Source organism: Salvia splendens, chromosome 21, assembly GCF_004379255.2.
Source record: "Salvia splendens isolate huo1 chromosome 21, SspV2, whole genome shotgun sequence".
Lineage (NCBI taxonomy): Eukaryota > Viridiplantae > Streptophyta > Magnoliopsida > Lamiales > Lamiaceae > Salvia > Salvia splendens.
Window position 1 is genome coordinate 3,455,526 of NC_056052.1, and position 27,984 is coordinate 3,483,509.

Here is a 27,984-nt window from a genome sequence, read left to right on the forward strand (position 1 = left end):
CGATTCTTTTAATCTCTTCTCCTCGTCTTTGTTCTACTTTCTCTCTCTCGAGATATATATGAGCATACAATTTGCATTTGTATAAAATTACGACGTGGTCATTAATTTTGTATAAAGTTACAACATTGCAACTTGCAATTACATATTATGACAGTATATTTATTTTTAAATAGGGAAACGGAATAGTGTAATGCTTCAACTAAAAATGGGTATTATTGTTCTAAATTAATGAGGTTTAAAATCTATTGCTTCACAATAACCATATACTGTAAGTTATAGGAGTAAATGATTTTGTTTGATTAAATAATAATTATTTTATTTAATAGTTAATCATTTAAATAAAATAGATTTAAAATGATAAAGTTATTGTTTACTAACATTTTACTACTAATATTGTCTTAGATATAATCTTAACAACCAAACAACTATATAAAACCCTATACTAATATAGTCTTGGATAAAGCCCATCTCACTCTATCTAATATTGTATCTCCGTCTTATTTAATCTCATGAACCGAACACCACCTATATATACATAAAAGATTATAATCACATTAAAATGGAAGGACCTAACAATCAAGTGGAGCGGCTACAACAATCAAAGGAAACTTTTTATGGATTGTGATTCCACTAGATTCACTCACATCTAACTCCTTCATTTTTGGTCTATTAGGCAATCTAAAATCGAACTTGTGTACCAACTTGGCTAAGGCAAGCTCATCCACCGCCACCGCGAATGTAATACCCGGGCAACCCCTCCTGCCTGCCCCAAACGGAGTCAACTCAAAATGCAGACCTCTAAAGTCTATGCTCATTCCAAGGAATCTCTCTGGGCGAAATTCCTCAGGATATTTCCACAATGAAGGATCCCTAGAAATTGCCCAAACATTAATCATCACACGCGTACCGGATGCGACGTCATAGCCCAATACTCTTGTGTCTTGAGTTAATTCATGAGGGACCAACAATGGGATCGGCGAATGCAACCTTAGACTCTCCTTCATCACTGCTTTTAGATAAGGCATCTTCTCCAAGTCTTGCTCATAAATTTCATCCTTACTTCCAGCTACTTCTCTCACTTCATTTTGCAAAGTTTTCATGGTTTCTGGATTTCGTATGAGCTCTGCCATTGCCCACTCAAGAGCTGTAAATGTAGTATCAGTTCCCGCACCAAACATATTCTGCAAGAGAAATATTCAATCAAATAGGGGCAGCCATAATAAGAAGATACCTTATGACACTATATAAGAATATTTGTCTGTAAGAAAAATATAAATCGGTGAAACTCCTAATTAGGAGTGTATTTTTCTGCGTTTGCCACTGTACAACAAATCAAAGTATTTCTATAAGAAAACACACGAGTATTTCTATAGGAAAACAAAAACATACATATGGTAAAGAAAAGTATTCATACCAAAACGATAGCTTTGATAGTGTCATCTTCAATAGGGGTGAGACTTGCATTCTCTCTCTGAAAATCAAGCAATATGTCCACAAAATCCAGCTCACCACCATCATCCTCTCTCCTCTCTCTAACACGATGTTCTTGAAGCACAGATTCCAGAAACTTATCGATCTCCTTAGCCACTCTTTCTACTCTCTTATCCAAACCATCAAACCTTCTAGTCCAACTCAAACATGGAATGTATTCCCACAAAGGTACAACCCCCAACAGCACCCCAAACTCAGCAAACGTCTTCCTGAATTCACTCCCTAAACCATACTTCCTCCCCAGCGCCACTCTGCTGATCACGTCGTTCGTCAGCGACGCCATGACGTCGCTCAAGTTCACGGGTTTAGAAGAAGCACCCAACCTTCTGATCTTGTCGACCATGAGGGAAGTCTCTTCCTCCCTTACGCAGCGATAGGACTGAACCCTTTTGCTGCTCAGAAGATGAAGCACGCATATGCTGCGGCTCTGCCGCCAGTGTTCTCCATACGGTGCGAACGCCACATCCCGGTTGTTGTAGAACAGCCGACTCGCGATGCTGAGTTGGGGCCGGTTTGAGAAGATCAGGTCCTGGTTTTTCATGATCTCACGTGCCGCCTCAGCCGAGGAGGCGATGAGAACGGGGACCTTGCCGAAGTGGAGCAGCATGAGGGGGCCGTAGCGGCGGGAGAGTGATTGGAGGGATCTGTGGGGGGCTGAGCCCAGCTGATGGAGGTTTCCGATTAGCGGGAGCCTTGGTGGAGAAGGTGGAAGCCTTCCCCGGGGCTTCGGAGAGTTGCTGCGGAGCCATTTTTGGAGGAAAAAGAAGAAGACGGATGCGGAGAGTAGCACAGCCAAGAAATGTGAGAGAGAAACCATTTTAGGTTTGGAGAGACTAATGTGTAAGAAGAAGCAAATGGCAAAGGGTGTTTTGTAGATGCCTTCGATTAGAAAGTCAACTGAAATTAATAATGTGATTAGAAAGTCAACTGAAATTAATAATGTGATTAGAAAGTCCACTGAAAATATCTTGATATTTTCGAAATCGGATTATCCCTGTAATATATGGACGACATTCAGTGTTATCAATAATTGATGTTTCATTTTCCATACTATGAAATTAATAATTTCAAATTAATTTGATCCATTAATTTGCCGTCCGCACAAGTGGTCGATGACGAGGTCTGCTGATACGAGTATATCTACAAGATATTCTTATATCTTTATTATTTTATATATTAGTGATTTAACATATCTTTCATATTTCTTGATCACTAAGTTAGGTTATTAGGGAGTATTATAAATATGAGTCTTTGTTATCTTTTGAATCATTCATTGAAGAAATACAATTTATTTTTTTGATTCGTCTTTTACTTTTAATTATTTACTTTCACTGCAAATTATCTCGCCAAACCCTAATTGGACGAGAAATCTAAGCTGCTCGATGGGGAGACTCCGCGAACGAACCTAACCCTTCTCCGGCGACTTCACGCTGCCGGAACCGATACGAGTATCATCGTATCATCTGCAGCTCAGGTCCCTTAAATAATTGAGACCCCAAAGGCCAAATATATATTCTACGTATTCATGAATTATTTATATAAAAGAGCTATAAGTCATATAGTATCCGAGCCTCAGATGAATAATATTTACAATTGCAAATGCTAAACACATATTTTGCATGTTTTTAAGGGCAAGATTTGACTCGTTTTAAATGTTAATCATGAAAAATTATGTTCTTAAATTGCATTTGTTGTACATTTGGTATTTTTGACGTGTTTGTTGATAAAAGATATTAAAAGAGAAAAATGTGCAAAAAGGCCAAGGTGCAGCAGGCTCAGTTCAAGCCGATTTTCCCAGCTCTGTTGAAGTGATAGCCGATTTTCCCAGCTCTGTTGAAGTCCAATCACTGATTAATTCATACCATTCTCTTTTTCTTTGAAAGAGCTTCGTGTGGATACCTTGCACAACTAGATCGGAGTTCTGTGGAAAAAGTTATGACTATTCTACAAATCTTGCGCAGTGTAGTCAAAGTTGGTGAAAATTAGGCGGAAATTCAATTAATGAAGAAATTATTGCCCAAATCTCTCCTTTGAAGGATTCGAAAATATTATATTTTCAATTAATTTGATGATACTTGAGGAGAAGGGTTTTTGCACGTGTGTCGTGTGCACGTGATCCTCCTTTCAACAAGATTTATAGTTTCCCACTTTTGCAACTAATATTACAAAGTATAAGCGGCAAGAGCGGGGTCGAACCACAGAGACTAGGGACCTACTCAGGATCGTTTCTATGACACGGGGTTGGTGTTAGCCACCACGCCTTAAGCTCTTGAACATGGACCTAAACACTAAAGTGGGAAACTGGAATTTTTTAACATGAAAACCGAGTTTAAGAGCTTAAACTTAACCTAAACTACCTGCAGCATGAATCTGAGAGGTGCTTGAAAACAGTTTGGAAACATGTGTGTGAAACTTGCAAAGATTTTGAGCTTGAATCAGATTTTTTGCATAAGGAAAAATAGATGAGAAGTAATAGAAAGCATTTGACTCCCATAAGCTTGATTAATATCTCCTACGTACTAAGAACTGACCAAATTTATAAGATAGTGAAAAGTTAATTCTAAAGCTTGAAATAAGCTACTAAAATGCTATCCAAACTCAAAAGTGCACATTAACTAGAAATTATAAGCACTAAACTAATGTAAACTCCATTATAACATGCGGCACAAAATCTCGATCACCCAAGTCTAGAATCACTGGACTTGAGTTTGAAAACAAACTAACTCATTCATGAAATTAAATGACACCTTCTACCAAATGAAAGGCTAGTAAACAACCTGCAATTGGAAGCAAGAACTCAAAATAAACTCATTTACTGGAAAGACAAAAAAAGGAAATCAAACGGGACTACTGAAATTCGAAAAGAAACTGACTAGAGAACTAATGGGAACAGTAGCTACGAATTATCTAAACACCATTATGTAATCTGGAAGAAGAGTGTGAAAGTTGCAGGAAACAAAGAAAACTAAATCATAAGAGCTGAAATTTAGAGAATAACAGGTGAAAGTAGTCGAACAAGGAAGTAAAATAAAGTAATAAAATGAGTGTCTTCTATCCCATAGTGTCTGAATTGCAGCAACATCCTTCGCAAACAGTAGCAGCATCAAATGAATCTTCAACCATTGTCTAAGAAAATTCTCTCCATTGTGTTGGTGTGTAAAACTCTGATGTGCAGCGTCTTCACCCCCCTCCTCAATCTGCCCTCCTCTCTTCTTTTTAAGTGGCGGCTCCTTCTTGAGCTAGGTCACAAGACTCCCATAAAATTAGTCTTCACTCCTTCCTTTCTTTGGCAATTGCAGATTAGTCCTTTAATCTTCCTTTTTATGGTTTTTTTTTCCACATTTAGCTATCATTGCTCTCCCATGCCTTCACTTATATTTCTTCAGTTTTCTACACCAAAACATACAAAAGGTGTATATTAAATCCAATTTAAGCTCAAAATGATCCAAAATAAAGTGCAACAAATACGAGCGATCAATACTTTTAACCATTCTAAACCTTTTTCTAATATATAAATACCCCAGGTGTGTGATCAAATACTAACTTTTTACAGTAATAACTAATAACTAAATATCAATTTTGTATGTTAAAAATATTAACACAAAGACATAAATTTATCAATCTTTCTTGTGTTGATAAATTATGTCTTTGTATTGATATTTAAATTTATATGTTGTATTGATATAATTATGCCTTTGTGTTGATAATTTTAATACACAGAATTGAAAGTTATTAGTTATTACTATAAATTAGTTAGCACACTAACGCAACCCTTCACCATAACCTATTTCATAGCAATAATCTCAGAGCCTCCAATCATTCTCCCTCTCTACACCTTCTTCCATTCCATATTCCACACATATATTCCTCCATCTTCCATCGGAGCGGTGCTCTGCAGAGAAGACTAGTGATTGAAGATTTAACCTTGGGTCTTATCAATTTCTTTTGTGTCCCATACTTTTATTGTTATTTTTGCTTGTCTATGAGTAGAACATCTTTTGTGAAATTTTTGGAGAAGATATTCAATAGATTTCCTTGTTAGCTCTTGTAGTTATTTGATTTATCCTTATGCCTTCTATATTCAATGGATTAGCTACCTCTTGAATACATGTTAGAGTTGATTAGAGTACTCGGGAGACGAAATAATTGACTTGGAAAAGGGATAATTCAAACTTTAATTCAATAGAACTCGGGAGAGTTGAGTTTTCACGTGAGGTCATTGGTCCTAACGATCTCTTGGGTGTTAGATGTTAGAGATTTAAAGGGGACTTTGATCTTAACAACTAACATCTCCTTGAAATCACTCCCCAAACCGCACTTCTTCCCCAACGCCACCCTACAAATCACATCACTCGTCATTGACGTCATGACATCGCTCAAGTTCACGGGCTTTGAAGAAGCACCCAATTTTCTGATCTTCTCTTCCTCCCTCACGCCGCGATAAGATTGAACCCTTTTGTTACTAAGCAGATGAAGCACGCATATGCTGCGGATCTACCGCCAGTACTCTCCATACGGCGCAAACGCCATGTCCCGGTTGTTGTAGAACAGCCGGCCGGGGATACTGAGTTGGGGCCGGTTTGAGAAGATCAGGTCCTGCTTTTTCATGATCTCACGAGCTGCCTCAGCCGGTGAGGCGATGAGAACAGGAACCTTGCCGAAGTGGAGCAGCATGAGGGAGCCGTGGCGGCAGGAGAGTGACTGGAGAGATCTATGGGGGCTTGAGCCCAGCTGGTGGAGGTTTCGATTAGCGGGAGCTTTGTTGGAGAAGGACTGCGGCGCCATTTGTGGAGGAAGAGAGATGTGGAGAGTAGCGCAACACATTAATTCAAAACTACTGCATAAGTACATTAATCTTACTGATGGCTCATTTATTAGATGGATTTTATGTTCAAATTGGATCGAACAACATGTTGGTTCGTAGTCGAACTCCTGTCTTATTTTTTAAACACTAAAAGGGCCTAACAATCATGTGGAGTATCTATAACAAGCGACGGACACTTTTTATGGGTTGCCATTCCATGAGATTCATTCATATCTAACTCCTCCGTGTTTACTCCATTAGGTAATCCAAAATCGAATTTGTGCACCAACTTTGCTAACGCTAGCTCATCCACTGCTACCGCAAACGTAACACCGGGGCAGCCCCTCCGACCTGTCCCAAACGGAGTAAACTCAAAATGCAGACCTCTAAAGTCTATGCTCGTCTCAAGAAACCTATCCGGACGAAATTCTTCCGGATTTTCCCACAGTGACGGGTCCCTAGAAATCTCCCAAGCATTGATGACCACACGTGTACCAGATGCGATGTTGTAACCTAATACTCCCTCCGTCCCGTGCTACTCGCACGTTTGCTTTTCGGCTCGTCACAAAGTCCTTACACTATTTATAATTTAAGTTAGAATTAATGCATTTAATTAATATGTTAGTTTAAGTTAAGAGCTCTTTTATTAAGTGATGTCTCATTACACCTAAAATTCTTTTTTAATTACACAAAAAAATCAATCCCAAATTTACGGCCTAAAATGAAAAGTGCGAGTAGCATGGGACGGAGGGAGTACATTTGTGCCTTGAGTTGATTCACGAGGGACTAGCAATGGGACCGGTGTATGCAGCCTTAGACTCTCTTTCAGCACTGCTTTCAGATAAGGCATTTTCTCCAAGTCTCGCTCGCCCATTTCGTCCTTACTTCTGGCTACTTCTCTCACTTCATCTTGCAATGTTTTCATGGTCGTCGGGTTTCTTATCAGCTCTGTCATTGCCCACTCAAGAGCTTTAAGTGTTGTACTAGTTCCAGCACCAAACATATCCTATCATACATCAAGTGTATATATATATATATATATATATATATATATATATATATATATATAGGGATGAGTTAGTGATCAAGATATAACTAATCTTAAGTGTATAACTAGAGAACAAATCTCAGCCACACATCTTAATGGAACAAATATTATTTATTTTAATAATACAAAATAGGTCAAGGGTATTTTTGGAAATTACATTATTAGATTTAAATCAGTTACGCGGGCGAATGAGGTGATGAACAAACTTTTACTTCAACTTTTGACTCACATGTTCTTACAACTTGACTTCTCTTCTCCCCCAAATTAAACACTTCTTCTTAACTTTCTCTCTCATCATTCAACAATTTGTTTTAACAATCCATAGATTATATAGATTCATGTTTCCAATAGATTGATTCTTCCTACCGGTCTTCTCATTCTTCACATTTACCCTTACTGGATATTTCATCTTTCTCGTTCATTGAGGGCTTAGGATTTCCCTGGAGCATCAATGTTTTTTCTTCGGACTCTTCTCTTGCTAGGTTTCGATTTTGTTGCAAATGATTTTGCACAACTGCTTCGACACAATTCCTCGTTGCTTCAGATTGTACAAATAATTTCCCTAAATTTCACTCTTAGCATGATTTTACTTCACTCTTGTTTACAAAACACATCACTCTTGGCATGATTTTACTTCACTCTTGTTTACAAAACACTTCACTCTTAGCATGATTTTACTTCACTCTTGTTAACAAAACACATCACTCTTAGCATGATTTTACTTCACTCTTGTTTACAAAACACATCACTCTTAGCATGATTTTACTTCACTCTTGTTAACAAAACACATCACTCTTAGCATGATTTTACTTCACTCTTGTTTACAAAACACATCACTCTTACCATGATTTTACTTCACTCTTGTTTACAAAACACATCACTCTTACCATGATTTTACTTCACTCTTGTTTACAAAACACATCACTCTTAGCATGATTTTACTTCACTCTTGTGTACAAAACACATCACTCATAGCATGATTTTACTTGACTCTTGTTTACAAAACACATCGCTCTTAACATGATTTTACTTCACTCTTGTTTACAAAACATATCACTCTTTCAATAAAATTGAACATCATAATCAACTCCATACCGAAGGCAAAGTAACTCATTTAAACCTAAACGTTTCACACGAAAAAACAATTGAAAACCAAAGGCAAAGTAACTCCCTTTAATACGGAAACTTCTATAACATGAAAAGTAAAATTGATCAAAATATTGAATTTTAATACTAGTACTATATTTTAATAATAATAACATTGCAACGAAAATACAGATCCATTTGAACACAGTAATAATAATAGTAGGAACGACGAACAACATGAGCAGGCAATTTCTGCTAAAATTAAATCAAAATTCTACTCGCTAATGCATTCTTCGTGTTCATATCGGGCCAGGCCGGGCCGAACGAGACCGCGCCGTCTCCATGGGTTCATTTAGCATTGTTCTTGCTCCGGATGAGCATCTTTCTCAACTCCGCCGGGTCAAGCTCCTTCGCATTAGATTCGCATTAGACCTCGGCGGCGATGTGCCAGAGACCACGGTGTAGACGGGGCGGCCGTTGGAGACGCCGGTGCCGTTGCGGAAGATGCAGAGGAAGGGGATTCGAAGCTTCTGCCGGGCGACCTAACCTAATTTTGGTATCAAGCTATTACAAAATTACCATAATACCCCCGCCTTGTTATTATGGAGTAAATTTATGATTGATGGAATTAATTTCTCCTTAAATTAGAAAATCACATGTACTAATACTAGCCCTTGATTTTCTTGATCTTGTGGCTATGATTTGTTCTCTAGTTATATGCTTAAGGGGCTCTTGCCCTAGATCACTACTCTATATATATATATATATATATATTATAAGTAAACATATACATTGTGAAAGAGAGATCTAAGTCATACTATGATTATAGCTTTGATAGTGTCATCTTCAATAGGTGAGCGACTTGCATTCTCTCTCTGAAAATCCAGCAATATGTCCACAAAATCCAACACACCACCATCTCCCTCTCTCCTCTCCCTAACCCTATGTTCTTGAATCACAACCTCAAAAAATTTATTAATCTTCTTAACCACTCTCACAATCCTCTCATCCACACCATCAAACCTTCTAGTCCAACTCAGCCATGGAATGTACTCCCACAAAGGTACAACCCCCGACCAGCGCCACCATCTCCTTGAAATCACTCCCCACGCCATACTTCTTCCCAACGCCACCCTACAAATCACATCATTCGTCATGAGGTCTCTCAAGTTCACGGGCTTTGAAGAAGCACCCAATTTCCTGATCTTGTCAACCATGAGGGAAGTCTCTTCCTCCCTCAGGCCGCGATAGGACTGAACCCTTTTGTTGCTCAGAAGATGAAGCACGCATATCCTGCGAATCTGCCGCCAGTACTCTCCATACGGAGCGAACGCCACATTCCGGTTGTTGTAGAACAGCCTTCCCGGGATGCTCAACTGGGGTGGGTCTGTTTGAGAAGATTAGGTCCTGGGTTTTCATGATCTCACGCCCCGAGGAGGCGATGACGACGGGGACCTTGCCGAAGTGGAGCAGCATGAGGGGGCCGTAGCGGCGGGAGAGTGACTGGAGGGATCTGTGGGGGGCTGGTTTCCGATTAGCGGGAGCTTTAATTCGGTGGAGACGGAGGCAGGCGTTTCTTAGACCCCGGAGAATGGCTGCGGAGCCATTTGTGGAGGAAGATGGAAGTGGAGAGTAAATGTGAGAGGGAAACCATTTTTGCACTGATTGTGAGGATGAGATTGAGTTAGACTGATTGCGAATATAGGAGTCTTAGGAATTGAGTTAATTAGACTGATTGTGAGGATGAGATTGAGTGTCCCATAATTATGTACTTATAATTCTTGTTCATGTATAATCCAGCTAATTCATAGTTGAGTGTCCCATAATTTTCTTTTTTAGCCTATTTATAAAAAAAAAATTGTCGCTCTCTATTTATTATTGCAATTCGCAAAAGTAAAGCTGGCGGATGATAAAAATTACTCCCTCCGTCCCCTAATAGGAGTCGTTGTTTGACTGGGCACGAGTTTTAAGAAATGTAAAGAAAAGTTGGTTGAAAAAGTTAGTGGAATGTGGGACCCACTTTTTTTATATTGGTTTTATAATAAAATGTGAGTGGAGTGAGTTAGTGGAATGTGTGACCTACTACCATTTATGGTAAAAATAAAGAGTGACTCTTAATGGGGGATGGCCCAAAAAGGAAATTAGCGACTCTTATTCGGGGACGGAGGGAGTAGTATTTTATAGAAATTATAGTATATATTTTTAAATTTTGAATTTAAAATTTGAGAAAATAATTTGCATATGTTTTTTTTTTGTGATGGCGGAAATTTTTGCACAAAATAATCACTTCAAATCTAAAAAATTTGATAATTTGTATAATTAATAACCCTTTTGTCCCTCATTATGTTTCCTAGGTTTTTTATTTTGGTTCGTCCTATATTAATTGTCCCACTTCAGTTTTTACTACTTTAGCATTATACCTCACATTCCATTAGCTCATTTCCCATCACATTATATTATAAAATTAAGACGGATATATCACTAGCTTTTCAACTTATTTTCCTTTATATTTCTTACAATTCTTATCGAATTAAAGTGAGACGCGTATAAAAAGACGAAGAAAGTAGTAAATGAAGAATTTTTAGGGTTCCACCATACTACTAATTAATAGTACTCCCATGTCCCATTGAAGATGACCCACTTTTTTTTGGTTTGTTCCAATCAAGATGATCTATTACTAAAAATTAAAATACATTTTATCTCTACTTTATTCTCTTTCTTATTTTATTTTCTCCACTTAACATAAAAAGTAAAGTTGCAAAACATCTCGTGACGCTTAAGGAATGGGTCATCTTCCTTGGGACGAGGGAATAATACTACATTTGGATTCAACAAAGTAAGCATATCTAATAAGATAGGGCAGGCAGATACCCACCAACTACTAATTAAAAGTACTTATATACGGAGTCGAATATTGGTATAGGACTATAGGTATTAATCAATCATAATAACCAATTACCAAATAAAAATTACATCAGAAGAAATCAAAATCGAAGAATACTAAACGAAACATCGAAAATTGTACCGTATAGGGCATGTTGGTGAACCATTACTCAAGTCTCAAGCTAATGTTTTAAGATCACATCTCAAATTCCAAACTTCTAGCTTACACTGACAAGTGTTTTAAATTTAATATTCTAGCTATTAAAAAATTTAAATAGTTCTTTCCACTATAAATAATTTGTATTCTTTTATGATGCCCCACCTAAACTGTCATTTCATTTTTAGTTAAATATAACAAAATTATTTTAGGTCATTGGGATCAAATTCGTTCATGACCAAATTTATCGACATTGGACTGGCCCATTTTTTTTATCTAGATGAGCCTTGTTTTGTAAACCCAGTAAAATTTTTGGATTGACCCATTTAGACGCTCACAATCGCGCTTATTTTTTAATCCATTCAATATTGATGGGCCTGGCGCATACAGTCGCCAAAGTTTAATACTACTGTCAAAATACAACATATTAAAATTTACAGTCCTATATCTTTTCGTAAAAAATTGAATCGGTTAAAAACCAAAGTTTTGAGTATATATACTTTCTATATGTACAATCAATTAATTCTTGAAATAAACTTTTTCTATAGTTCTAAAAAAAGGAAAAGAAGACGACAAGTAATGTTAAAAAGGAGATGTTTGTTACAATCAAAGTCATAATTTTTTTTTCATGTGAACATGATCCCATGAGAAATAGGACTTAAGTATGGGGAGAAACTACTACAAGTAAAGGAAACGTTTTATGCATTGTGAGTCCACTAGATTCACTTACATCCAACTCCTCCATCTTTACTCCATTAGGCAATTCGAAATCGAAGTTATTCACTAACTTTGCTAAAGCAAGCTCATAGATTGTCGTAGCGAATGTAACACCTGGACAACCCCTCCTACCTGCCCCAAATGGGGTCAGCTCGAAATGCAAACCTCTGTAGTCTATGTTCGTCTCAAGGAACCTCTCTGGATAAAATTGTTCAGGTTTTTCCCATAACAATAAATCCCTAGCAATTGCTCAAGCATTGATCAAGACGGTGTGCCGGATATGATGTCGTAGCCTAGTACTTTTGTGTCTTGAGTTAATTCACGAGGAACTAGTAATGGGATCGGTGGGAGAAGCCTCAAACTCTCCTTTGTCACTGATTTTAAATAAAGCATTTTCTCTAAGTCTCTCTCATCTATTTCGACCTTGCTTCCCACTACTTCTCTCACTTCATTTTGGAGTGTTTTCATGGTTGTTGGATTTGTTATAAGCTATGTCATCGCCCATTCAAGAGTTGTGGATGTAGTATCGGTTCCACCAGCATACATATCCCTTTGTAAAGATTCATTACACATTCATACTCCATTATTTATGAAACATTCAAAATAATTGATTCATTTAGGGCTGGCAAAATATACCGAAATACCGAAATACCGCACTTACCGTACCGAAAATACCGCATTTTCGGTATGCCGCATTTTTCGATAAGGTATGATACCTTACTGTTAGATTAAGGTACGACAAAGGTATGAATTTTGCATATACCGCGGTATACCGCATCATACCGCATTATACCGCAATTAAGGTATATACCGCAAAATTGCGGTATATACCGTTAATAATTATATATATTTAATATATTTATTATTTATAAAATTATAATATTTAATATATTTATTATTTATAAATCAAACAAGTATGATTTGCGGTATACCGCGGTATACCGCAATGTTGGTAAGGTAAAGGTTTTCAAATATTGACATACCGAATTTTTGGAATACCGCAATGCGGTATACCGAAAAATTCGGTAAGGTATAGGTATGACATTTTCTCATACCGCAATTTGCGATACGGTATGCGGTATGACATTTTCGGTGCGGTATACCGTACCGTGCCACCCCTGAATCGCCTAAATATCAACTAATCGAAATCTGACCATTGATCATGCATGAATACTCTAGTATATATCTATTATACAAAAAAAACATCAAAATTTTAAAGTATAACAACAAATTGATGTCAAAAACTCAAATTATGATATCACAAAAGATAATTTGCTTGCAACTTTGATGAGGGTTTACAAATAAGAGAAAATTGCATGGAAAAAGTAAGAAAAGAGTAAAAAAGAGAAGATATAATTTAAATTAATTCAAGAATCAAACAAATTAAAGGTTTTTGTTGAATATACCAAAACAATAAATTGAATGTTACAAGTTCAAATAATTCAACCGTGGGCCCATTGCCCCATTCACGTAATACATCACGATTTTTTGGATGATTCAATGTTCCACCAATTTAATTCTACTATTTCCGAATTGCATATGCAACATGTTATTTCACGGTTAAATCAATCAAAAACGGCTTGAAAAATTGCAAAATTTAATTAATATCTTATCAATTCCACAACTTTTAAAAATAATTAATCATATTATAATTTTATCATTTTTCTTAATTTTTCCATTTATTTAGATTTTGAGGGATGTTTTTATAAATTTATACATCACTTATTAAAACCATAGATTTAAACCTGAAAAATATGGAATATAGTGTGAATATTATGAAATAGTAGTAATTAACTATTTTTAAAGTAACAAAATTAATCACAAATTAACCAAACTTTATAATTTTATGATGACATGGATTTATTGTACAATTAGTAAAATATAAAAGAAAATGATTGAAGAATTATTAGTCGAAGTTGTGGTCCATCTAATTCGAAAGAAAAAGTTTGACTAAAAATTCGAAGTAGACTATTTTTATAGATAAAATAAAATGAAAGAATGTACATTTTTTATAAGAAAGAAATGAGTATATATCTATAGTAATATGAAAGATACAGAAAAAGGGTGATACCAGCAGGATGATAGCTTTGATAGTGGCATCGTCGTCAACAGAAGAGCCACTCCCATTCTCCCTCTGAAAATCAAGCAATATGTCAACAAAATCCAAGTCACCACTATCACGCTCTCTCCTATCTCTTACCCTATGCTCTTCAATCACACTCTCCAAAAACTGATCTAATGCTTTAGCCACTCTCTCAATTCTTCCATCCACACCATCTCATCCAACTCAGCCATGGAATGTACTCCCACAAAGCTACAACCCCCAACAGCTCCTCGAACTCCGCTATAATTCGATGGAAGTTCCTCTCTCCGCCGCCGGACTTCTTCCCCAGCGCCACCATGCTGATCACATCATTCGTCATCCACGTCCCTCAAGTTGATCACACCCGTCGATGAACACCTGATCTTCTCCACCATGAGGGACGTCTCTTCCTCTATCACTCGGCGGTAGGATTGGACCCTTTTGCTGCTCAGCAGATGAAGCACGCATACGCTGCGGATCCGCCGCCAGCGGGGATGCTCATTTTGGGCCGGCTTGCGAAGATCAGGTCCTGGTTTCTCATGATCTCACGCGCGGCCTCAGCCGAGGAGGCGATGAGGATGGGGACCTTGCCGAAGTGGAGCAGCATGAGGGGGCCGTGGAGGCGGGAGAGTGACTGGAGGGATCTGTGGGGGAGTGGGCCCACCTGGTGGAGGTTCCCCAACCCCGGGAGCTTTGGAGGAGATGGCGGTGGCCTTTTCCCGGAGGATGGAGAGTGGCGGCGGCGCCATTTGTGGAGGAAGAAGAGGAGGAGAGGAGTGGAGAGGAGCACAATCAAGAAATGTGAGAGAGAGCATTTGCATTGTAGATGAGTAGTAATTTGTAGAGAGAGATGGAATGACATTCAAATTAAATAGAGAGTTCCGCTCAAAATATCTTCATGTATGTGGTTAAAAATATACACATTTATTATATGGATGAATGGAGCTTAAGTCGTAGATTTGACAGTAGGTGAAATGGCAAGCAATTAAACATGGCTTTCATCCCAACATTAGTGATACAGGAATGTGTTACAGACTCAATGCCCCACGTCAGTTATAAGAGCAATCGGTGTGGGGTGTGTAGACTAAATGTGCTATTATTCCTCACAAACTAGTCTTTCGGAATGAGTTCTCATGTAACAAAAGACCCACTAGATAATCTTTAAAGTCGTTGAGGGACAGTTTCAAATAGTGACACTATACACCCCAATTTTTTATGGATTCTACGTCTACAGACTTCACCTCTTATGTACTGCTACAATGTTAAGGAAGCTCAATTTCAGCTGCATAACTCTCTATATATGTGAAGTATCTTTTTTCTATATATATGAAGTATCTTTTTTCTGTTTCTTTGTTATGGAATTTAGGATGTTAGAATTAGTGGAGTGTCTTGGTTTGTAACTCTAATCTATAGAATTGTTTTATATATGAGGAATGTGTTGTTAACTGAAAATTTTGTCTCGCCCAGTCTAGCTAATTGTATGTATTTGTTTGTGGGCTCAAATAATAATGCAAGCTAAGCATAAATTAACTGCGGAAGGTCTAGTGATAGAATGGTCTAGTGATAGAATGGTTATAATACCTAAGGCAAAATGTCTCAGGTTTAAGTTCACCGTGTTGCAGCCTTTAAAAATTTTTATTTGTTACCAATGAAAAAGGAATCGACGAAGAAACTTTATGTTACCTTTGGCAATCCATTTAGTGTTCAAATGAAATTTGAAACTATCTTCTTATTTAAGAAAAAGAAAGGGTATGAAAACGTTTGGTCCATATTTGGTGGGAACGTGAGGACCGTGACGGGCGCGTCCATATGATTAAAAGAAAGAATATTCAAAAATATTGTGAAAATTATTGAAAGCAAATCTTTATTGCGGGTTGCGTGCATAAGTTTTGATCTTATTTGTTTTGATTAAATTTTACTATAATCCACGTGAGTCCCCGTAATTACAACTAATCATGTCATTATTTTATATGTTCACGCGATTCAACAAATTAATAAAGCTCTGGCTTGGTTGGTGGCCGTTCAAATACCTGCAATATTTTATGTTAACGCGATTCCTGAAATGAGGTTTAATAATAAAACAAATATAGTACTCCCTCTGTCCCACAAATGATGTCACATTTGTGGAACGACACGAGATTTTAAGAGGTTTTGTTTTATATGTTAAATGGAAAGAGAAAATATAATTTTTATATTCATGTGAGAGACAACTTTTTTTCAAAAATGAAAATATGACATCTTTTATGGGACAAGTTAAAAAGCAAAGTGTGACATCTATTATGGGACGGAGAGAGTACTCCAGTAATAACTAGATAAATATGTATTGAGATTTTATATACATAATAATATTTCATATTTAAACTTTTTAATTTTTTTTTATTAAAATGAGTATTTATTTTGACAAAGTGATTTAATTAGTTGCAAAAGGGTCCGTTTGTGCTTTGCTAAGATATTTTTATCAACAGCCAAAACCCAAGCTACCAATAAAATATTATCTGCATATAAAAGGTTAAATTCATATGAGAACACTTCTTATAGTGTGAATTGAACGTGAGAATCATTTTTTACTTTGAGCATAGATATACATGTACACATATCTAATATAAACACCATACTATATCAATGCTAAGGGACATCATATATAGGTGGAATATAGTTGTTAGATGCTCACGTATTTTTTTAACTTTAACTACATTTTATAATTATGAAGTATGGTTGATGATTATATATCTGGTTATCCTGGTGTCTATATCAAAAAATGGTATTAATAATATAAACAATATGTATCTTTCGTCATGTCGTGTCCAAATTAATTCACAAACTATTACAAGTAATTTGCACATGTCCACAAAAAACAATAAGAGACAGCCCATGTGGACCAATGACTTGGAATCTGGTACAGGCTAAATGTGGTCCTAAACATATGTCGTTTTTATGATTTTAGTCCTGAACATTACGTTTTGAATTATTCGGTCCTACCCATTTAAAAACGGGCTGAATTTAGTCCTTTTTGGACAATTCCGTTTAAAATTGACGGTCAACGGTTGTTTAAGCTCTTTTGACTGGATTAGGGTTAGATTAAAATATTTAACTTTTTCTGATTTTTTTTCTTATTTTTGAAATACGTTGCCAGTTGGATGTTGAAAGCCACCACTACATCCTCCGGCAACGGCAATTCTTCATCCCATTTCGAAAACCAATTTGAATCATCTTCCCCCATTCTCTGCCTATCTACAAAATCCCTCTCACTTTTTGCTAAAAATTCCTTTTCATAAAAGAGGGTTCTTGGCTAGAAAAAGAATAGATTTATATATATGGGATTGGGGAAATCTAGGGAGTTCGATTTCTTTCCATCTCTTTATAAATCAAGGAAAACATTAGAGATTAGAGAGAGAGATACAAGGGGAGGGGGCGCTATCGTTGTGGAGGGTGGTGATTATCACCGCCGTGCTGGAGTTCTAGGGGGTGCTGCTAAGGGGGATGCACGTAACCACCACGGTACATAAGGGCATTCCGGGAAGGAGACTCTGCTTTTTGCATGCCTTATTTCTTCTTTGAGATGGGATTCGAAGTCGGTCTTGTACCAGATTGCCCAAATGAAACCGAAGGAGAAGAGCAAGGAGCAGGGGGAGAGGAATCAGGAGGGGCGGCAGGGGAGAAGGGGACGAGGAGGGCGGTGGAGTGGAAGAGGAAGAGGAAGAGGAAGAGGAAGAAGAGGCAGTAGAGGTGGGATATCTCCTTGCGGGTGGCGTCGATCTGGGTCTCCTTGAAGGAGAGGCAGTTGAGGATGAGCTCCTCCTCTTTGAGCCACTGCTTGAGGAGGAGTTTGTGAGTGGGTTTCCGGCGATCTGGTGGAGAGGATCCACTGCCTTTTGCTTCAATTAGAGATGATGATTTTGTGTTGAGACAGAATTTGTACTTCAGACATAAGAAAAAATTTAATATTCTAATCTTCCCCTTAATTTAGTCAAAATAGCTTGAAAAATCGTTGACTGTCAATTTTAAACGGAACCGTCAAAAAAGGACTAAATTCAGCCCCCGTTTTTAAATGTGTAGGACCGAATAATTCAAAACGTAATGTTCAGGACCAAAATCATAAAAACGACATATGTTTTGGACCACATTTGACCTTTACACTTATCTAAATCATATATCTAGTATCACAAACAATCCAAGTATAAATTGGTGTTCCTAAAATAAGTTTTTTTTTTCTCTCTATAAATATGTGACCTTGTCTGAATCAGTAGTCCATCAAAAAGAGAGAAAATGGCAGCTCTACTACTTCTTTTCTCTTTCTTCATCCTAGTCCTCTTCTTCCTCAAAAAGAGCTCCACCCATTCGAAAATGAAGCCGCCACCATCACCACTAAAGCTCTCGGTAATCGGAAATTTCTACCTCTCCGGAACCCTACCGCACTGTTCCTTCCAATCTCTATCCAACCGATACGGCGAGGTGATGCTACTCCAATTCGGCAGCAAGCCCATCGTTGTCGCCTCCTCGGCCAAGGCAGCCCGAGAGATAATGAAAAACCAAGACCTAATCTTCGCAAGCAGGCTGAAGTTTAGTGATAGAACCTTGTTCTATCGGGATTGAGCACGCACGTTTGAAACGAGAATAAAAAGGAAGATAAACCCTAGTTGAGGTGCTAGGGGGCGATTTCCGCCAAAACCAAGAATGAGAATAAGTTTATAATTTATTTATCAATGAATGAAAATACAATAGAATTCTATTATATAGAATTCTAAACCCTAACATATGTCTTGCTAATCAATAAACATAATTGAAATAAAAGATTACAAAAGATTAAGAAAATGCATAAAGATAATTAACTAAAATAAAAGATAAAAAAAAATATTGGAGATGATCTTCGGCGAGATTTGCTAGATCGAGGACCCTATCAACTCTCTCGCCGTTGAAAACCACCTTTCCCTCAAGGTGGGTCATGAATTAAGAACATGAGTGGCTTCATTTGGATATACCTAGCAATGCCGGAGTCTGCGGGCGAGGTTGTGAAAGCTGCCCACTCTGATCCATCCTGTGTGATAGGCACAACAACAATATATGTAACTTGGATGGTTTCAACCCCCTTAAAAGCTCCCGGGTCAAATATGCGAACTCCCTCGACTGCACCTAATCGAAGATCTTCACACCTCTGTTTGCTATCTCATAAAATGTCACAAGGGAACGACTGTGTTGGGAAGCGGTCGTGCTGTCCGGCAAAGCCATAGTCAAGCTGTTCGTAAAGGAGTCGTGATTATTCAGTGCCAATGCAGTGGCCTAGCTGCATAAATGGTGGCACGTGGTTCGAGCGGGACCTCTGTGATGGCACTGGCGGTTAGCGATGATGCCGCTGGCGGAACAGCCACCGGCAGTAGAAGGGCAAGAACATATTCAAACTTCTCTATGATATGATCAGTTAAATATGTTGAGACTCCCTTGTTCGTTGCTTCTTCTAGTGGATCCTTTGAACAACCTCGTGACAGTAGGGGTTGTGAATCAGCCAGAACCTCAGATTAGGGGTTGACTGAATCAAGAATTTTGGTGCAGAAATGTTGATTATTTTAGTATAATTGGATTCACTTGATTGATCAATATTGTCATAATGAGACATCATATAAGTTTGGAAGTGTGGAGTGCACGCTTGTTTGAATTCATTATGATTAGACGGAGGTTCGGGGGCAGCGCCCCCGAGTAGCGGGGTCCAAGGGGCGGCAACCCCTGGCTTGGGTCGAGCTGGAAATTTTTTATTTCCATTAAAGTTGCTGTGTAGAAAATTCATCAGGAAATATAATTTCTGATAATCGAAGGACTGATTTGCAATTTTTGAAACTCCTTAAAAAACTGTTAAAATCAGTTAAGAAAAACGAAGAGACGCAATGCTTCGTGAAGAGACGTGATGTTTCGTTTCAGGCCTCTTCTTATTGATCTTTTTGGTTCAAAGTTGGATCGAGAATTAACATACGAAACTTCTAAAACCTGAATTGTATCCGATCAAATATTGGTAGAGTAGAACCACCAAATTGATTTGATCTGAAAGTGCTGTTCACGCCTTTCAGTATATCCATTTGTTCACGTTTCAGTAAATCTCCCTAACAAGAAATCAGTCTCAGTAAGAGCTTGAACCTGCGTGGACTGCTCCTCAATATCGTCGGCGACGATGACTACATTATTAATATCCAAAGCCTTGCTACAAGCTTGGTCAATGAGACATCATCTATGGGATTTATATAAACGGAAATACAGTCTCTATTACATCTGTTGTGCTCCTTAGTGACACTATCCACATATAAGGTATTCATGCCCATACACCCATCGCAAATAATTGAATTGGAACCACTCCCATTAGCAAAATTATTGCTAGAAACAGTCATAGTCACAGTTAGAACACCAAATTGATTGACAGTTACAAGTGTGACCTCCTCTTTACGATGCGGTGGCTGATGATCGAGCTCCTGATTCGCAACTAGGCACGCCGTTTTGTGGTTGGGCTTCCGCTGGTCCCGGCCAGTCGCCACATCTGGTTTGTAAAATTTGGGATCGAACCGCTTCTCTACGGCCAACAAGAAATCATCCCAACTCTTACCTTTGTTAGTTACCTCCCAATATTCCCTCCAATCCGATGCTGGGTGATCGAATAAATATTGTGTACGATAAAGACAATCATCTAGCGGTGTGTAGTGGTGGTTATAGTACGTTTGGATCTTACGGGTCCAACCTGAGGCATTCTCTCCGTTGAAACGTGGTGGCTCGAGGCGGAGGCGTGGTTGGGCCTCGGGTTTGATACTCAGCTGTGCGGTTGTGACCGATGGCGGAAGAGACCAGCCCCGCTGAGGTCCCGTGACTGGCTGCTGGTCCGGCGGTCGAGTATTCCACGGCTGATGTGGAGGTGAGCGCTCGGCAAGGCTTTCCGGAGCCTCCTCGGTATGCTGTCCGAACTTGGCTAAAAATTCGCCGTGAGCAGCAACTAGACGACGTAAGTCCATGAGAATCTCGAGAGCGTGTTGTTGTGATTCCATAGTTCGTCGAGAATCTGGCGAAAGTGGATTGGGGAAACAATTTGGAGAGAGATTGAGACAATAAATAGTGTGATTTGAGATTGGTATGAGCATGATTTTGTGATGTGTAGAAAAATGGAAGTTTGAAGAGAATGTGGCTTGAGTTTTTGAGAGATTTTGGGAGAGATTTGAGGTGGGTTTGAGGGATTTTGAGAGATCAATTTGGATGGAGGAAGAGTAAATGAATTTGAGAGATCAATTTGGATGGAGGAAGAGTAATCAATGAAAGTGCCAATTGATAGAACCTTGTTTTATCAGGATTGAGCACGCACGTTTGAAACGAGAATAAAAAAGGAAGATAAACCCTAGTTGAGGTGCTAGGGGGCGATTTCCGCCAGAACCAAGAATGAGAATAAGTTTATACTTTATTTCTCAATGAATGATATTACAATAGAATTCTATTATATAGAATTCTAAACTCTAACATATGTCTTGCTAATCAAGAAACATAATTAAAATAAAAGATTACAAAAGATTTAGAAAATGCATAAAGATAATTAACTAAAATAAAAGATACGCTAAAATATTAGAGATGATCTTCGGCGAGATTTCCTAGATCGAGGACTCTATCATTTAGCATAGCCGACAGGCTGTTGTACGGCGGCAGAGACGTCGCTTACTCTGCCTACGGCGACCACTGGCGGCAGGTGATGAGGATATCTATTTCTTCTCCATAAATCTATAATATATTGTTTAATCTTTATCATTATTATTTATTTAGCTTAAGACCTCTTTGTATACACATGTATTTCATCACTGGGGAAATAACCAAAAACAACATGAAATTTGATCAAATTATGGTTCATCTTGCATCTATAAAAATCAGTGAGAAATCTGAAATTTTGATTTGTTATCATAATGAAAAATTCTAATCACTTAAGTTTAATATATATTAATCATATTTTTCAAGCAAACAATATTGTTTTCTTTAGTAATAACATTGTTTAATTCATGCTATATAATTGGATACAATTTCACAAAAAAAATTAATTATGATATATTTGAGAATAAATCCAAATTTCCCTATTTTCAAATTTTGGATGAACCAAAATCTGATCAAACTTTAGGGTATCCACAATGGATAGCCGCGGGTTGGGGCGGGCGTGGGGCGAACCATAGTGTAGGCGACGTCCGCCCCGGGGCGGATGAGAATTTTGGGGCGGACCGGCATTTGGCGAAACCAGGGCGAGGACGCGCCGGGCAGCCTTTCGTCTCGCCTATAGGCGCACCTCGAATTTTTCTTTTCTTTTTTTCAAAATTCACTCTATAAATACCACTCATCCACCTCCCATTTTCACCATTTTCACACACCCTCCCTTCATTCACTATCTACACTTTCACTCTCTAAAAATGCATAGTAGAGATGATGAATCACCCGACTCGCAGGAATCGGGCTATGGCGGCAATCCTTCACAGGGATATGGCGGCTATCCTTCTCAGCCGTCAGGCTATGGCGGGTCTCCGTCCCAGCCGTGGAGTTGGAGTCAAACCCCCCCGCCGTGGGCATCGAGTCCAAACCTTCATCCATCTCAGTCGTGGAGGTCTTCTCCAATGCCCCCACCTTTTCAGCGGAATCTGAGTCGGTCGGCGTTTGGAGATTACAGACCCAACCTCGACGCGCTTAACCAGCCACGCCTGGAGTCCCCTTTCCCATCTAGTCACTCACCTTACACCAAAGCAGATCAAGACGCACAGGATACCATGATGGGGTTGCTCAGTTCCGGCGTCCCGGATACGCCGGTTGCACGGGTGGAAACACCCGTTCCGACCCGAAGCAGCGCAGGGGGCGATGGTGGAAGGAGCGGCAGACGCGGTGGTGGTGGCGGTGGCGGTGGATCGGGAAGTGCCGGTGTCGGCTCGTGCAATGGCGTCGGTAGCGGTGGTAGCGAGGGAAGCGGCGTCGGCAGTGGTCGTGGCTCGGGGAACAAACGGGGCAAGCTCTACACGAAAGTGGAGTCTATTGCCGTGGCGAGGGCTTGGGATGCCATCACATCGGACCCCATAGTGGGCACCGATCGAGGGGAGCTTCTGGAGGCGCGTCCTGATGGCGTACGACGAGTTCAAGCCGCGGGACACCTGAGAGCGCGACCCAGAACAGATCCGCAAAAAGTGGTCTCAGATTCTCCCGCCTACCAAGCGGTTCGCGTGCATATACCAGAACAACCTTATGCACGCTGAGAGTGGCCAAAGCGAAGCAGACGTGAGGGCCCTGTCAATGGGCCAATACAACACGGAGGGTTGGCCGAAGTTCACAATGTGGGAGGAGTATCAAGTCCTCACGGATTGTCCGAAATTCAAGGCCATCTGCGCGCAAGAGGTCAGTGGAGCTCCTACGCCGAAGCGTACAAGACACAACCTTGCCGGGGACTACAGCAGCGGAAGCGGCTCGCACTCGTGCGAGCAGAGCGACTAGCAAGTCGAAGAGCCTGCCCCTACACACACTAGGCGAGGACGGCCCCCGGGACAACAGGCCTCTATCCGCAGCGCCAGATGGGCTAGAAGTGCCTCACGCCTATCGTCGGCGTCGTCCGGATCGCGTTTCACGCAGCCCGCCCCAATCCCACCGCCGATGGTTCCTGGTCCTGCCAAGGTCTTGAGGGAGAACCTCAATGCGCAGTTGATGCAACAACTGCAGGATGTCTGCGGCAAATACGGAGCGGAGACTGACCCGTTCATCAAGAATATATACTTGAAGCTCATAACTCGGCTTCAGCGGCGTCTGGGTTGGATGATGAGGCAACTGGGGTAACGGCAGCCGGCAGCAGCGAGGGAGGCGGAGAAGAAGACGAGGAAGCCGACTCCGACACCGAGTAGACAGTGGCGGAGTTTTTATTTGTATTTTATTTTTATTTGTATTGTATTTTAAATATTTGTTGTACAATTTAACCCTTTCAATACAACGAGTATTCGGTCCCAATTATCTCGTTTTCTAATTATTTACACTGCGGTGATTTTAATTATACTTGATTGAAATAAAAAAAACCATGTTAAAATGAAAATTGATTATAAAATTTGGGGGCTATTGGAAGTGTCCACCATAGTGGCGGAAATAAAATTTTGGGGCTGTGGACAAAAATTTTAGGGCTATGGACAAATTTTAGGGCGGAGCTATTGGAGTGTCCTAGCGTACACTCTTATAGTTTTTCTAACAATTTACCCTTATAAATCTAATCAAATCTCCGTCTCTTCTCTATTTCATATTTTATTTTATTTACTAGGCGCGGAGCATGTGCGTGCTACAGCTCCTCAGCAACAAGACGGTTGAATCCTTCCCGACGCATTCGAGAAGAAGAGACGTCGCTGATGATTGAGAAGATCAAGCGATCTTCTCCGGGGGTTGTGAACTTGAGCAAGGCGTTCATGGATCTGACAAACGACGTCGTATGCAGGGCAGTGCTAGGGAGGACGTACGGCAGCAGCGAGGATGGAGAGAGGGATTTTAATATGATATTGGGGAAGTTAATTGAGATGCTGGGGAAATTTGATGTGGGAGACTTCGTGCCATGGTTAGGTTGGATTAACCGTGTGAATGGTGTTGAAGCACAAGTTGAAAATGTTTTTAAAATGTTGGATGAATTTTTGGAGGGTGTGCTTCGAGAATATAGGAGGAAGAAATTGAGCGATGATGCAGTCGTGAATTTTGTAGATGCATTGCTTGAGTTTCAAAGGGAGAGTAAGGATAGTGATCCCGTTGACGATGATCAAATCAAGGCCCTAATCCTAGTAAGTGTAGATTTCTAATTTTCGTCAAATTATTTTTTTTTCATATCAACGTAAAAATCTATCCGTAAATTGTCGAACTCAAATCATCAACATTTTACGGCAATAGCAGTGTATAAGTACCAATTATTAAATCTATTATCTCAAAATTTCATACATGAATTATGATGAACGAATGTTGGTTGCAGGACATGTTTGCTGCCGGAACTGACGCGACGTTCACAGCATTAGAGTGGACCATGGCTGGGCTCATAATCCATGAAGCTACATCAAAAGGAAGTGAGAAATGTAGCTAGAAATAAGAATGGGATTGATAGTAATGAGGATGACTTGGACAAAATGCCATATCCGAAAGCAGTATCCAAAGAGAGTCTAAGAGCATCCACAACCGTGCTCTTGCCAGCGGCACGGTTGTGGGCCCGGGCGGTACTATTCATGCCTGCTCTCTGGCAAGAGCACAACACCCACAACTGTGCTCTTCCGCAAGGACGAGCACAATTAATATAAAATTCAATTACACAAAAACATTTCCATAATATTAAAATTCATTTAAAACCCACAATAAATATTACAAATGACAAATAAAATTAAACATTGCATAATTAAAATCCTAAAAATTAAAAATTACATAATTAAAATCCTAAAAATTAAAAATTACATAATTAAAATCCTAAAAATTAAAAATGACACTACTCGTTGCCGAATTTCGCCCACATGTGGTTGATTAGGTCTTCTTGTAGTTGATTGTGGATTCGAGTATCGCGCATTGTGTGTCTTGTCTCGATCCTCTGGCCAACCGTCGTATGCTCGCCTCGGCGTAGGGGAGACCTCACTGTTGAGCTTCCGGCTTCGTCCTCGTCGTAGAAGCTAGCCGCCCTCGGCCCTTCGTCGGCTATAATCATGTTGTGTAATATAATACACGTGAACATGATGTCGGCGATATTATTCACGTACCACAGCCGAGCCGGGGCCTTCACAATGTTGAATCGAGCTTGAAGGACCCCGAAGGCTCTTTCGACATCTTTCCGCGCTGACTCTTGACGCTGCGCAAAAAGAACCCGTCTCGGGTCGTGCGGGTTGTGGAGCGTCTTCAATAACGTCGACCACCTTGGGTAGATACCATCGGCGAGATAGTAACCCATGCGGTATATATTTCCGTTGATGGTGAAGTCGATCGCCGGTGCTACACCATTCATCACATCATTGAAGAGTGGTGACGAATATAGCACATTCAAGTCGTTGTTGGATCCAGCAACGCCGAAATATGCATGCCAAATCCATAGGCGGTAGTCGGCGACCGCCTCAAGGATAAGCGTTGGGCCGCCGCCTTTGTGACCGCTCAAGTGTTGCCCCCTCCAAGCAGTCGGACAATTCTTCCACCTCCAATGCATGCAGTCAATGCTGCCAAGCATTCCGGGAAAGCCATGGACTGATTCATGAAGACGAAGCAACCGTTGGCAATCATCAGTGGTGGGTGCTCGAAGGAATTCATCCCCAAAAGCAGAACGAACGCCCTCGCAAAAATTCTTTAAACATAGGATTCCAGTGGACTCACCGATATGCAAATACTCGTCGAACATGTCGGCCGTTTGCCCAGTAGCGAGTTGTCGGATGGCACACGTACACTTCTGCAACGCCGTGATACTTTGCCGGCCGGCTGCATCTACACCTGTTTGAAAGTATTCAACACGTGCGGACAATGTGTTGACAATTCGCATGAACAAGCGCTTTGACATGCGAAAACGGCGCCTGAAGTAATCTGCCGGAAACCGCGGCTGGTCGGCAAAGTAGTCGGCAATGAGCCTTTCGTGGGCTCCCTCCCGGTCACGATGGATGTACCGTCGATTTGATCTGGTTCGTTGAGGAGGAGGAGCAGGGGTATTCGCCGCGACATATGCTTCGTAAGCGGCACGATGTTGTTCGTAGTATTCTTGTTCTTCGCGTTCCGCTTCCGCCATAATATGGGTGAAATCCATTTGAGATTTTGAGTGGGTGATGAATGTGTTGATAGTTTGTATGAGAATTATGAATGAGAGATGAATGAGAGATGATTTGATGTGATAAATGGATGATGAATGTGTGTATTTATAGATGATTTTGGGGAAAAAAAATAAAAAAAAATCAAAAAAATTCAGAAAAAACGGGGAAAAAACGGCCATATTTTTGGGATTTGGAAAATATTTTTTTTTTATTTTTTAGCATTATTTATAATTAAATACCGATTTTTAAAAAAAAAAAAAAAAAAGTTTAAACACAACGGCTATGCCGTTGACGAATGGGAGCGCGCCACGTGTGCGTCCGCTGGCACGGACGTGCTCGATACATCGAGCAGCGCCGTGCCAGCGGCGCGGCTGCAGCGGCGGCGGTCCTACGCCTTGCCAACGGCGCGGACGGCGGTGGCGTCTTTCGCCACCGCTGCGGATGCTCTAAGGATTCATCCACCATTTCCATTAGCCCTCCCTCGTGAATTAACTCAAGACACTAATTTACTCTGCTACGACATCCCACATGGCGCACTTGTGTTGGTCAATTGTTGGGGCATCTCAAGGGACCTGTCGTTGTGGGAGAATCCAAATGAATTTCTCCCTGAAAGATTCTTTGATACGAGCATAGACTATAAAGGTTTAGACTTTGAGATGATTCCCTTTGAATCTGGAAGAAGAGGTTGTTCCGGCATTGCGTTTGCAATGTCGATATACGAGCTTGCACTATCGAGACTGGTTAACGAATTTGACTTTGGATTGCCTAATGGAGGTAGAGTAGAGGATTTGGACATGACTGAAGCCCCTGGCATTATTGTCCATAAGAAATCTCCTCTACTTTTGGTTCCTACTTCTTGTTAATTCGTTAGCCCATGTCTAGGTTGCTGAATTTCCTAGTTAAATTGCATCCAGTGTGTAATTTTTTAAATAAAAATAAGGATAGAATTCTATGAAATTG

The 27,984-nt window shown here is 39.8% G+C and overlaps 1 protein-coding gene and 4 pseudogenes across 1 annotated transcript; 1 reads left to right on the forward strand and 4 right to left on the reverse strand.

The window, feature by feature from the left end:
- Window positions 1-469: 469 nt before the first annotated feature.
- Window positions 470-2,338, reverse strand: LOC121785425 (cytochrome P450 71A6-like). Its single transcript, XM_042183843.1, has 2 exons — window positions 1,415-2,338; window positions 470-1,181 (listed from the first exon to the last, which is right to left on the reverse strand). The coding sequence occupies exons 1-2, from the start codon at window positions 2,306-2,308 to the stop codon at window positions 570-572; spliced, it is 1,506 nt and encodes a 501-aa protein (XP_042039777.1). The 5' UTR covers window positions 2,309-2,338; the 3' UTR covers window positions 470-569.
- A 4,114-nt stretch (window positions 2,339-6,452) lies between these two features.
- LOC121785328 lies at window positions 6,453-10,113 on the reverse strand (annotated as a pseudogene).
- Window positions 10,114-12,051: 1,938 nt separating this feature from the next.
- Window positions 12,052-13,691, reverse strand: LOC121783280 (annotated as a pseudogene).
- A 401-nt stretch (window positions 13,692-14,092) lies between these two features.
- On the reverse strand, window positions 14,093-15,131 carry LOC121783281 (annotated as a pseudogene).
- A 3,404-nt stretch (window positions 15,132-18,535) lies between these two features.
- On the forward strand, window positions 18,536-27,887 carry LOC121785329 (annotated as a pseudogene).
- Window positions 27,888-27,984: the final 97 nt, after the last annotated feature.

Bases quoted from the DNA above. Each gene is read 5' to 3' on its own strand.
- LOC121785425 (XM_042183843.1), bottom strand. From the start codon at position 2,308: ATGGTTTCTCTCTCACATTTCTTGGCTGTGCTACTCTCCGCATCCGTC. The intron at 1,182-1,414 runs GTATGAATACTT...TTTCTCTTGCAG, and splicing joins CTATCAAAGCTATCGTTTTG to AATATGTTTGGTGCGGGAAC.